Below are 12,983 nucleotides of genomic sequence, written 5' to 3' on the forward strand. Positions count from 1 at the left end.
TTAGTAGATTTGTGAAACCACCACCTGGGTCAAAATAAAAACCATTTCTAGCATGCCAAAAGCCTCCCCTGGGTCCTTTCCCAGCCACCCACCTCCCTCCCCCTGAGGTAAGTACTATTCCAGCTTTTGTCACCATCCGTTAGTCTTGCCTGTTCTTGAACTTTGTATAAGCAGAACCTGTGCCTGGAAGGGTTCTTCGGTTCCACTTTTATGTCTGTGAAATTCATCCATGTTGTCACATGTGTTGGTAGTTCACTCTTCTTTATTGCTGTTTTCCATTAAATGAATAGATCACAATTTATTAATCCATCCTATTGCCAAAATACAGTTTGGGGCTATTAGGAATAAAGCTGCTATGAATATTCTTATAATCTCTTTTAGTGGACATTTCTGCCTGGTACGTGTGTACCTACAGGTGGAATTGCCGAGTCACAGGGTAAATGTTTGGCTTTGGTAGATTGTTTTCCAAAGTAGCGGTGCCCATGGTAGTTCCACGTCTCTCAGTTTTTGAACATATCACAGAGGAGCTTCTCCATTGGAGTATTCCCTATGGTCTTGCGGAAAAAGAGGAGCTCAACCCGTTCAGAAGTGATAAACCTCAAGGATGGGAGGAGCAGGAGCAACTTCCCAAACCTGAACGGGAGAGAGAACAACATCAGTTTTATCGGCAGCTTCTGAGCACGAGTCATGGGGGCGGTGGCATAAGAAAGAGTGCGTGAATATTGTTTATTATGTGTAAAGATTGGAAAGTGAGGAGTTATTTACATTAATACTATGTATGAATATATCAATCACATATATGATTATTATGATAGCTGTGGTCAATACTATAGATATTTGAGTAAGAACATAAATTCCCCTGTGTAAACCCGTTAGGATGATAGAGTAGCCATTAGTGAAAGTGTTCTGAAGTTGAAGCATCATTTTTGTGATGAGATACTCCTCCAGAAGCAAAACAACTGCAGTTTTCAGTAAGAACCATTTGCCAGGGTGAGGGTCCCCAGCGCAAAGAAGGAAGGTGGATGGCGAAGCTCCACAAGACAGACGGGAGGGATCAGCAGGGTTCAGTGCCCAACATCAAGGAGGCCGCTCCAAAGTGGGGCAGCTCCACCCTCAACTCCCACCATGGAGGTCTGTGGGAGGCCTTCCCTCATGGGCCAGGTATCCGTGGGACTTGTTCTGCCCACCCAACCCGAGGGCTTCCTTTCTCTTGCGGGCGCCAAGTGGGTGGCACCCCGCAGTCCTGCCCCTCTCCCTTGCTCCTTCCCTTCTTGTTCATCTGAGTTGGGGAGTTTCAGGAAGAAGTAACTAGAAAGTCAAGTTGAGAAACTGTTTTTCAAACTGCAGGAATTCATCCCCTAGTGGGTCTGAAATTAAATTCAGTGGGTCACCACAAGCCTTAAAAAAAAAAAAAAAAAAAAAAAAAAAAAAGAAACGGAGTAAATTACTGTCTGCAAAGTAAGTGAGGTACTTTTCGGTGGGACTTTGTTTCAGTGTCTGTGTGTGGACTGGGTTGTGATGGGAACTGTATTTCTTCCTGCCTATTGCAGTTTCTAAAAACTGAAATACACGGACTTAGAGAACCGAAAACCTCTCTGTCACTTCTGTCTGTAGTTGATACTGAACTGCTAAGAGGTGACGTAGGAAATCTTAATCAGAATTGGAAATCTGACACCAACCCAATATGCCCAGACATCTCTGGGAGCTGATCCCAGTAGAAAGTCTGGGAGGGCTACTGGATGTGTTGAGTGTCTGGGATGACTGTGCTTAGGACACTCTGTCGCACCTTAGGAACAGCTGTTTCTCCCCATGCTCATAGGCAGCAGAAATCTTTCTGGACACCATATATATTCCTTGTATACTTTGACTCCTTTTAAAGGGAGGTTACCTCCTAACATCATTTCTCAGATCAGAGGTGATTTGAAGATGTTCATGTTCACCTAACTTCTTCAGAGACAGCCACTGATCACCCCAAAAGAATGCAGATAATAAGGTCTAAAATAGCCAGTAGATGCCTGGAGGTCAAGTGGCCCAATCTATGCCGAGGCTCCACTGCATCTACTGGTGTTGAATGAACGTGGCCCCTGCCCCCACGCTCCCCCAGCCATGCTCTCAGCCTGGAGCTCCTGCCCCCAAACCCAGCCAGGGCCGGGCCATCATCCATGCACGTGGCTTAGCCCAGTGCATCCTGACAAGATGTTACCCTGCAGCTCCAACAGACCTGGTCATATTCCCTAAAAACTATCTCTGCCCGACGTCCCTTTTATTTCTTGACTCCTTCTTCTGCCCGATAGCACCTCTTCTCTGGCTCCAAGTCCAACCCATTCTGACTCCTAGAGGCTCCTGCCACTGTCCTCTCCCTTCCACTCCCTATGGCTACTTCTGGAGAGCAGGACCCCAAGGACTCCCCCGGATGAGGTCAGCGTGCACCGCCCTCCCCGATCATATTCTCTGTACTCACTCCAGCTCTGTGCACAACACCCTTCTGCTCAAACACATACGGTGGCTCCGTCTGCCCGCCAAATCACATATGGCCTTTGGCTGGCATTCAAGTCCTGGACAGACTGGCCCCAGAGCACTGTTCTGGCCTAATCTCCCACCTCCTCACTTGGCAGCAACCTGGTACACCTTCCGAACTGGGCTCCTGTCCTAGATACCCACATAGATACATACATAGAGATACAGGTATCTGAACTTCAGTATCTGACTAGGGTGCTTCTCGTCTTCAGTGTGCTCACTGGGCGGGGGGGGGGGGGGGGGGATCCTTGGAAGGCAGCAACTTTGTCTTACGCTCATTTTGGTCCCTACTCCTGGGGCCTGGCACATAGTGGATGTTGGATTCGGGCCGGATGAACTCAGACCTTTGGGCCATCTGATCAGTGCAGCCCAGAGATGATGTCAAAGCGGTGGGGGGAGGGTGAAGAGGAGAAGGGACAGGTGGGCAGGGAGGCACGCGCTCAGGTCACCTCACAGGCTGGCTGGGGTGGTGCGCCTTGCTGTGCTGGCTCAACATCACTTGGGACTGGTCCTGCAAGGCCTCCACGTGCTCAGGATCCTTCAGGCCTCGAGTTTCTGGAGAGAAACAAGCATCGGCAGTGAGCTCCTCTCCCAGCCTGCCCTCCGGTCCCTCCGCCCCCACAGTCAACCAGGGCCCTTAGGAGGGATGAGCCGGGCTGTGCCTCTCTCCTCCTGCCCCCCCAGGGAAGAAGCCTCCGCCCACCTGGGACTATGTGGGGCCATGGAAGCAGAGCGAGAGGCAGAAGGAAATCACTGGCATTGTCGTTCTTTGACCCCAACGGCCTTTCTTTAAGGCCTGGGCAAAGACTGGGCTACCTGGTTTGAAGAGGACCAGGGCCTTCATGCAGGCGAACTCCGTGGGGTCCACCGCCAGTGCTCGGAAGCGTGAGATGGTTTCTTGCAGCACGCGACTCTCCGCGCTGGCCAGTGCCAAGCGGCCCTGGGAGCTGCTGGCAGCGGAGGCCTCAGGTGCGGCCAGCAGCGGGCAGCTGTCCAGAGGCAGGGACCACTGTATGGCTCCGAGGAGGAAGAGTTCACTCCATGCCTCTTCCAGCAGGATCACCTGTGCTCAAGAAGCAGCGTGATGACTGAGAAATGACCTGTCCGGCTCAGCCTGCAACCTCCGCCACCTTCTCTGGGGCCCTAGGAAAGGAAGGGCTGGTCCCGAATGCCCAGACCTTCTCCTGACCTCTGCCCGACACTGGCCAGGGGCCCAGAGTTCTAGGATTTGGTATGATCTGGCCCAGCTGTGTAGGCTCCAAGACACTATAGCCTCCACCCAGAGGCTCAGCTGGAACATTTGGGAAGTTCCGAGAGCCGAGGGAAGTTGGGCCGCCTCGTGGGCACACCCCACGAGCATCCCAAGTTGAGTGCGTTCAGCAGGCTCTGCCTGACTTCTGAGCCGCTCCTTGCAAACCGCCGGCCAAGGACTCAGACCCTCAGTGTGCCTCCCTTCCTGGGTTTATCGTGACACCTCCGCTTGCCCTTGAGACGCTCAGAGGGAAGTCCTACAGGTGAAGAGGTTAGGCGGAAACTGGAGCTTTGAGGTCAGAGGCACTCGTGCTCCCAGGGAGCCCAGAGTCACCTGCTCACGCTGCTGACGGGAGGGCAGACTGCCCTGTCACACAGAGGGACTGTAGGACCTGAGGGTGTGTCTAGGGGGAGAGAGGACCCAGGGGGCCATAGGCATTGCCTTCAAATCCCTGGTCTCTGCGTCACCTCCTAGCTGCACGTCCCACCATCATCTCTGCCCAGAGATGTGAGCGCCCCCAACGGTCACGTCCCTGAGACGCGTATCCCTGACCAACACGGACCCAGAGACATGTGCCCCCACACCGTCACCACCATCCCCAGGTTTCAGGCCCCCCGCCCCCAACCATCGCCTGCACGACAGTGTATGTGCCCCCAACCCGGCTGACCCAAGTGCATCCCCTGACACGTGTACCTGATCCCGGAAGGGCAGGTTGGAGAACACGGGCAGGTTCTTGGCCCACTTGACGGCCATAAAGAGAAGGCGAGCCGATGTCTCATGGATGCTGTCCAGGCCACACGGGGATGAGGAAGAGTATGGGGATGAGGGAAACTCGGGATCATTGCTGGTGACATCAATATTCTCATCGGCTGTTGGAGGAGGAGGCTGCTCTGTGGCAGGGGCAGGGGGCGCTCAGGGCCACAGGGGTGAGGCTAAAGCCTGCTGCGGCAGCACCCAGCAGCCAGCACCCAGCCGTCCCCCCACTTACCGTCCTCTGGCTCCAGCTTAGCACACGTTTCGGCCGTTATAAGGCTGGCCATGAAGTGGTGGTGACCTGGAGGTGTGAGGGCCCCGGGCCCCAGGGCTCTGGCTGCAGAAACAGGCGTGGGGCCCCGTGGACTGGGCCCTGCCGGGGCCAGGGGGGCCCCCAGGGGCTCCAGCCGGCGCTCCGGATCTGACTCCATGCTGGCCAGCCGGACCTGGGCTGTGCTTCGCGGCTGGCGTTCATTCTGCACAGCTGGGGAGGCAGGAAGGGTCAGGACCCCCCATCAGTCCTGTGCCCCCGTCTCTTCTGCCATATAGCTCTCCGGGCCAGCTCCCCGACTCACCGTCCTGGTTCATGCCCTCCTGCAAGCACTTCTTCAGCCGGCAGGCCTGGCACTGGTTCCGGTGGGCCTTGTCCACCTGGCACATCCCTGCCCCCACCTGGCACCTGCAGGAGGAGGCGAGCCCCAGGGTGTCAGTGCCCCACCCAGGCCCTGGACTTGGCTTTGGGACACGTTTCCCCCAGTCCCTTCATCCCTGGACATCCTCCACCCCTTCCCGGCGCCCCCCCCCCCCCCCCCCCCGCAGGGCTCACCCCAGTGGGGGTCCTGCCCCGCCCCCCTCACCGGTAGATGAGCCTCCGCCTCACGCTTCTCTTGAAGAAGCCACTGCAGCCGTTGCAGGCGTAGATGCCATAGTGCTTCCCGCTGCTGCTGTCACCACACACGCGACACTGGAGCGAGGGGCCCACGCCTGAGGGGCAGGGGCAGGGCTGGGTCACACCCCTCCCTCCCACCTTCTCTGGGAGCCCTCCCCGCCTCCTTCCCTTTCTGGTCCCCACCCACATTTAAACACACTGGTACTCTCTCCTCCTTTACCTACACACCCCCCCACCCCCCCAGCCAGCTTCTGCCCTCCCACCGCCTCCTCTGGGGGCCAGTTGGCTCCAAGAGCACGCTCTCTCCCTTCACTGCCCTGGCTCCCATCCCTTCTCTGCAGGTGACTTCAGGCTCTGGCATCCCACAGAAACGTTCCTGACCACATCCCTGGGAGCTCGGCTGCCACACCCCAAGGCTGCTTCTCCCTCTTTTCCCATTAGTTCAGCTGTCCCATCCCGACTCTGCTGCCTCCCACCCCCCTCTTTCTAGGATTGTCCCCTCACTCTTGCCCACAGACCTTGGGGCTTTTTTTCGTGGTCTCTGCAAATCTCAGGTCCTCCACACTCCACTCCCCCAAGGGCCCAGATGCTGCCTCCAGGAAAGCCATACCTGCCGGCTCCTCTCCCAGGCCCCATGTGCCTGGAGACTCCTTCCGGGAAGCAGCCGCAGTGGCTGGCACAGCTGCAGCCATGTTGGCGCTCATCCGCAGGCAGTGGGCCTGGTGCTAGCGGGTCCCCCGCTTCCTGCCTGAGGGAGGCCTCCTGAGGGGGCGCAGCCGTGCTCCCCCTCTTTCCACCTCTGTCCCTCTCTTGGTGCCCCCGTCTCTCTTCTATTTCGACTTCTCTGTCTCCCTGGCCCTGGTGGTCTCCCTCTGTCTTTGTCTCCCTCCCGAGTCTTTCCTCTCTGTTCTGTCTGTCTGTCTGAACTCAGGAGCTGCCCCAACTTCCCCTCACAGCAGCGGCTCTGGATCTAGGAGATTTCTCCCAGGGCAGCACTGGACGCAGCTTATGATCCTCTTAATCTTTACTGTCTCCACAGGGGATCAACCAGCCACACCTGCAGCGTCACCAAGGTGCCCGCTGAGCCGGTCGATCTTGCTGCCCCCACACCAGCCCCCAGGCTGCCCAGGGTCCCCTGGTCCCTTCCCCTCTGTGCCCTCAACCTGCTCGCCGTTCAATGCCAAATCTTGAAGGGAAGTGTGGACTCCAGGTCCCCTAGGATTTTAAACCTCTTGGAGCTGCTTGGCATGTGTCTGGGAGCAAGTGTGTGTCTGGGAGGTGTGTGTGCGTCTGTGTGTGTGGCGCTCACTGTGGCTCCAGCCTTCCACCCTCATGATTCCCACCCAAGCCCTCGATAAGGGACTGTTATGGCCCAGAATTTGAGGGTCTCGGGCCCCCTAGAAGGGGGCTCTCCACACGTCCAGCACAGAGGTGGCTCCCGTCACGCATGGGAATGGCTCTAATGTAGGGTCTGAGGCTGGCCTAGAGGCAGGGAGGCCTGAGGCCCAAGGTGGAGAGTCTCCTTCAGGTCTGTGAGGAGCAGAAGAGGAGCCGTAAACATTTTCCTCACCCTCCCGGGGAGCAGGGCCTGCAGGTTGGGAGGTGTGAGGACAGAGCTCCTGAGCCTGGCAATGGCGTCTCGGGTGGCCTCTCCTCCTTTCCGACTTGGCCTCACGGTCCTAGGCAGGCTGGCCTCCCTGCTGTCCCCAGATCCAGGCTTCCCAGCTCGAGCCCAGTGTGGTTCTGAGGTGAGGAGATGGAAGGAGGGGTCTGCGCCTCTGTGAACCAAGCCTGGGGTTCAGAAGGAGCGTGGAGAGAGCCCAGACAGAGCCAGATGTAACCCCTGCTCCCGCACAGGCCAGCCATACGTCCCTGAGCGAGTGATCTAGGCTTTCTGAGCTTCAGATTCCTCGTCTGTGAAAACAGGTGACAAAACTACCTGTCTTGCAGTGTAGTGGGGAAACCAAGAGAATTCCCAACGTGTTTCAGTGCCTGGTACTCAATAAGAGCATAGTAAATGATGGGGGCTGTTATTATTATGATTTCTCTGAGGAGATCACAGAGCAATCCCCAAGAAATAGCCTTTCCTGTCCCCTGTCCCCACGTCCATTCTTGCCTCCTTCCTGGGATAGAGCAGAGAGCCCTGCATTGGTCTGGAGGGGACCACCCATCCTCAGCAGACCTGCTCACCTCTGGGGCTTAGAGCCCAAGGGGAAGGGGGACAGTGAGAAGTTTCTGGAAGGATCATGGAGTGAAGGGGATGGGGGCGGGGGGGCGGGGCCCTTATGTATGTGGGGTTAACCCTCACTGTGACAGAGAAGCACTACTGGGGATTTGGGAAGTCAGCTCGAGGGGCTTTGCAGGGTAATCCGCTTTCCCAGGCCTCAGAAGATCGAGGCCACCAGGCCGAGGCCCCACACCTGACCTCCTCTGCCTCTGTGCTCACCTGCACCCCTTCCTGGCAGGCAGCCCTCAGGGCCCTCTACTGCACAGTCTGCAGCTCCACCTAACCTCCAAAGCCACGGGCATCTCCCTTGAACTTGACTGACCGGTCTCTCCTTTGGAAAGCTTGTCTCTCCCACTCCAGAGCATGTCTTTACCATCGCCCTCCGCACCCTGAATGGTCATCACTCAGGGCGCCCCAAAGCACGCCCCAGCCGACCTTTCCACCCTGTCCTTGGGTGATGATCTCGCATGCCTGTGCAGCTTCCACGACCCCGTCACACCTGCCTGGATCTGGGCCTTCCACCCACAGACCCACTCAGGTGGGTCTGTTCAGGTGTGGAGACCGACTCCACACACCCCAACGGGCTCATACCCGGCTCGTCCACAGAGACGGTCACCGAAGGCCCTGGATTGAGGGCCTGCCCTGATCAGGCATGTGCAGGGAGGAAAGCACCCTAGGCTGAGCTGAGGACCTTTGACCCTGGAGGTTGGGGCCAAGGAAGAGCCCCTGGGAAAATCAGGACAGCGTGGGGTGTGGGGACCAGGGAAGGGGAGGATTCGAGGGTGGAGCCATCCATCCACCAGGCCAAGTGTCCTGTGATGTTTTTGCACCAGCGCTAGTGAGAAGGAGACAGCGAGCAAGAAGAGTGCTTGCACAAATGCTTGCAATATCCTATGCAACGCTCACAGCAACCTTCAACCCAGAGGTGAGGAAACTGAGTCTCAGAGAGGTTAAGCAAACTGCTTCAGGCCACACAGCTGCAGAATGGTAGAGGAGCCTGGGGAAGGAGACAGGGCTCTCAAACCGGTGTCAGGTCCCCACACTCCTGCTTTCCACCATGGTGCTCTCCAAGGAGACCGAGCGTCTCTTTGGCTTTAGCTGGCGCTGACGACGAGCGAGCGCTCTTCCCAGGAGAGGGAGAGAGGACCACCCTGGGCGGGAGAGAGAAACTCCAGGGCCGGATCTTGTCCTCACCAACACTGATGAGCAATAATGACCAACCGCAGGTCGTCTTTCTCTCCTCGCTCAGTCGATGGAAGATTCCAGGGACGGGGTTTGGAGCCACAGGTCAGCCGGGCATGTGAATGACAAGGTGCTTAAAGGACACTGGCTCATTTTTAACTTGTCTTTGCTTTCCTCGTATTCCGGAGCGAGTATGTATTACTTAGAATGGAAAAAATAAATCCATCAGAATAAAAGATACTAGCAATGTTTGACGTGCCTGTTCTTAACACTGTGTTGACACCTCACATTATTTTGGTTTCGGGCTGGCTCCTCCGTCACCCTGGCCCTCCGTTCTTCGGGTTCTTTAGCGGGTTGGCCCCAGCCGGAGCCGGCACTGTGCTGGGGGAAGTGTGGGGGGAGGATGACAGCCCAGTGGGGCTGGGGGCAGGGGCTCTCTCCCGATTTGTGACCACCAGCTGCTGGGGCAGACGCCAAAGGATTACCCGGCCCAAAGCCTCGAATCTGCTGACGAAGCTGCCAGGGGCCACCTTATCACTAATACAATTATTCCCCCAGGGAACAGGTCAGCAACTTCCTTCTGACTCCCTGGAGGTCTGGGGCAGGTGGGGAGGGGGTGAATGGTAAAGGCTGCGGAACTGACTTTTTCCAGGTAAAGCCCCCTGCCCCAGCCTGTCTAGGGCCTGCCATACCCTGTGTCACTGAGAGATGACCCGGATGTAGTCAGGAGGACGAGTGGCTTCTGGGATGAGGTCTGGTTGGCTGGGCTGAACGCCACGGTTCCAGGAGCCACGGGCTTCTGGTTTGGGGCAAGCTGCGCTCATGGCATTTGGTCCTGGGACCACGTTTCCTGGGAGTTTTCAAAAATTCTCTTTATTCCCCCACCCATGCGTCTTCATGACCTCAGAGAAGGGATAGCTAGTGATGTGTTCACAGGCTCAGGAACTCAGGACGCCAGTTCCACTTCCAGGAAACTATCCCTTGGAAAATTTCACAAAGAGTTAATTGTGGGGCTGTTCCCTGCAGCAACTGTCGTAAAACACCCCTCTGGAGACAACTGGCCGAATACAGTCTGCTCCATCCCGACAGCGGAATGCTGAGCAGCCTTTGCCGATGGTCACGTTTCTATATTCATTTACATGGAAATATGCCCAGTGTTTGAACTTGAAAGCCAGCTACAAAACAGCATGCACGGTTTGAGTTCATGTGTCTCGGGGGAATTTCTGGCCAAAGATCATGAGACTCCTTTCTCGTTGTTAGGACCTAAATTCGTCAATAGTTTCTTTTTCTAGAGCAGTGAGCGGAAGATTCAGGCCTTGGAGAGGCAGACACCAGCAGGAACGTTTGTCAACAAAGCCTCTTTCTTTTCTTTTCAAGATAACATTTAGAAATGATCAGATAGTTCTCCCAGCCTTTGGCTTGTGAAGTGCTTCTCCCAGAATCGTTTTAGAGGTCTGAGCAGAAGTGGAGAGGCTCCCTCTTCCGTCCCAGGGGAGCAGACAAAAGGCGGTCTGTCCAGGACGCGTCTGATCTGCAGCTCCAGCTAAGGGTGACCCCTTCCTCTGTCCCTGATGACCGGTAGTGAAGGATGCCTGTTTAACTTCTCCCCCTGGCTGCTGTGAGAGGTGGGCTTCTCCCGTCTCTAGCAGAGCTATTATAAAGATGCCACAACCAGAACTTCTCACCACAAAACAGAAGTCTGGCTGTTTTGTTTGAATGTTTAATAATGAACATGTATTACAATTAGAAGCAAGGTAAAGCTCTTTTCATTAAAAGAAAAAAAGAATGGCTAATTTGAAATAAATACTAATACTACCACTAACAATAATTAATAATAGGAAGTGCTTACGAAGAAATTGTTCAGCATTTCTATGTGTAAGAATGAAATGCTTCTCAGGCCCTCGATTTCGCTCCCTCATTACTGGAGGGGAAGGTTAAAATCTTGAACAGCAGGTTGGGCCTGAGCCCTGCCTCATCAGACAGCTACAGGTGGGTGCAGCCTGGTCCCGGAGGCGCCCTTTCTCTGTCTACACCTGCCTTAGCCCCATCCATGCTGTGCTGGGGAGGCACTGGAGGCTCCCTGCCCGGGCGGGGGCAACTGGGCTGGGGAGAGCTCTTGGAAAACCAGTACAAAAGTATTTTAAAAGTTTAACAAGAGGTAAAACCATACCAGTGTATTCCAGCTGACTGACTCCTGGTTCTAATATTTATCATCTCCGAGAAATGAAACAACCTAACACAGGGGTTTTCAACTTGGGCCCTATTGACATTTGAGCCAGAAAATTCTTTGTCGTGGGGGCTGTTCTGTGCGTTGTAGGGCATTTAGCAGCACCCCTGGCCTCTCCCCACTAGATGCCAGTGGCGTCCCCTTCTCCCCAGTTGAGACAATCAAAAATGTCTCCAGACATTGCCAAAAATGTCCCCCGAGGGGCAAACTTGTTCTTGGTTGAGAATCACTGGGTCTAAGCCATGTTATTTCCTGCTTTCCTGGAGACAGTTCGCCAAGTCTGTTTTTACAGATGCAGGAAGCACAGCCCAAGACAAATGTCCATGAGGAGCCCCAGGCCGTCGGGCATGTAACATTATCTTCGGTATGCAGACTCAAGAACTATCTGGAAGGACGCTCAAAGTGTTGACAGAGGTTTCTCTGGAGGAGAATTTTACTATTTTGTTTTCTTCTTTATATTTGTCTGTGTTGTTTGAATGTTTAATAATAAACATGTATTGTAATTGTAATCAAGATAAGGCTTTTCGTGTTTGTAAAAGAGACCAGCTAATTTGAAATAAATATGACCTGTAATAATAACAAAAATGGGAACTCTTTATTAAGAAATTGTTGTGTAGCAGCCAGAGTTCTAAGTGTTTTTATGTGTGAACTTTTTAAATCCTCCCAATAGCACCATCAGACCGATGTTATTGCTCTTGTCCTCTCGTTACAAAACAAGAATGACAGAGAGGTTTAGCGACTCATCTAATGTCACACAGCTAGTAGGAGATAGAGCTGGGATTCAAACCCAGGCAGATAAAGTGGTTATTTTAGGAGAATGTGTCTGCCCAAGGGTAAGGGGGGAAAAACACGGGAATATCGTATTTCCGAAAAAAAAAAAAAACCAAACCCCAAAACAAAAACCACCCTCATACATTTAATAAAGAAAATCTCCTCCAAGACACATTCTGTCTCCAGGTAAGTTGAAAGAATAAAGTAGATATGCTGGGCTATGGAAAGTCACTTTGAATTGGCACTTCTGTTCCCAGCTTTTCTATGGGATGCAGAGTCTTAGATTCAAACTACAATAAAAATCAAAGAGGAAAGTGAAAGAATTATTCTACAGGGAATGTCTTTTTTTTTTTTCTATGTTTGCTTTTAATACGATGGCTGGGGGGGGGCGGGGGGGGGCTTCACCAGGTATGACGACATGATTAGTAGTGCGCATGCGTGAAGGTGTGTGTGTGTGTGTGTGTGTGTGTGTGTGTGTGTATAGAATCCGGCCCTGCTGTGACAAAGGCAGGCTGAGATTTGCTATATGGACGCAAAGATGCTGTCTCTCCCCATGTCTGTTGTGGTTTATTCTTGAGGTCCCAGACAACGTCATGACAGCGGCACACGCTTCTAGAAATTTCCCCCAAAACAACTCTTCAGACGAGCAGCTGTTCAAATGTAAACTTGGCACATTTTCCTTCTTGACTTTTGATATGGACGGAAGCTGTATTTTCTGACCTTAGCTATACTTATTAATTGGTGAAAATGCTAAATTGAGGTAATAAATATCCAGTGTCTCTCCACAGAGACGAAGGAGGTATTCTTTAGAATGGCATCATAGAAAATGCATACGCTCCACGCAATTCTCCCTACGATGTCATGGTACAGGAGGGGTCCTGGAGTAACTGGCCACTGCCCAACTTGTCAGCTGGGCCGCGAAGGTCTCCTGGGTCCCTGAACACAGCACATTCCCTCACGGCCTGTGGTCTGTGCATATGCTGTTCTGGCTCCCCAGTTATCTCCGAAGGGGTTTGAAAGACCTGCCCTTTAGCAGAATTTCTTACACAGACACTACAACGTGATATGTCAAGATGTTGCTTTCAGTCATCATGCATTGGAAATAGCTCAATATATATATTTTAATGTAACAAATTATGGCACTTTTCCAAAATGGCTCTTTGCC

The 12,983-nt window shown here is 53.7% G+C and overlaps 1 protein-coding gene across 1 annotated transcript; it reads right to left on the minus strand.

Moving 5' to 3' along the window:
• Nucleotides 1-500: 500 nt before the first annotated feature.
• NR2E3 (nuclear receptor subfamily 2 group E member 3) lies at nt 501-6,129 on the minus strand. Its single transcript, XM_047864292.1, has 8 exons — nt 6,022-6,129; nt 5,380-5,506; nt 5,098-5,201; nt 4,758-5,006; nt 4,463-4,638; nt 3,334-3,580; nt 2,967-3,072; nt 501-633 (listed from the first exon to the last, which is right to left on the minus strand). Exons 1-8 carry the CDS (start codon nt 6,113-6,115, stop codon nt 501-503), a joined length of 1,236 nt encoding a protein of 411 aa, XP_047720248.1. The 5' UTR covers nt 6,116-6,129.
• Nucleotides 6,130-12,983: the final 6,854 nt, after the last annotated feature.

This window comes from Prionailurus viverrinus, chromosome B3 (assembly GCF_022837055.1).
Source record: "Prionailurus viverrinus isolate Anna chromosome B3, UM_Priviv_1.0, whole genome shotgun sequence".
Lineage (NCBI taxonomy): Eukaryota > Metazoa > Chordata > Mammalia > Carnivora > Felidae > Prionailurus > Prionailurus viverrinus.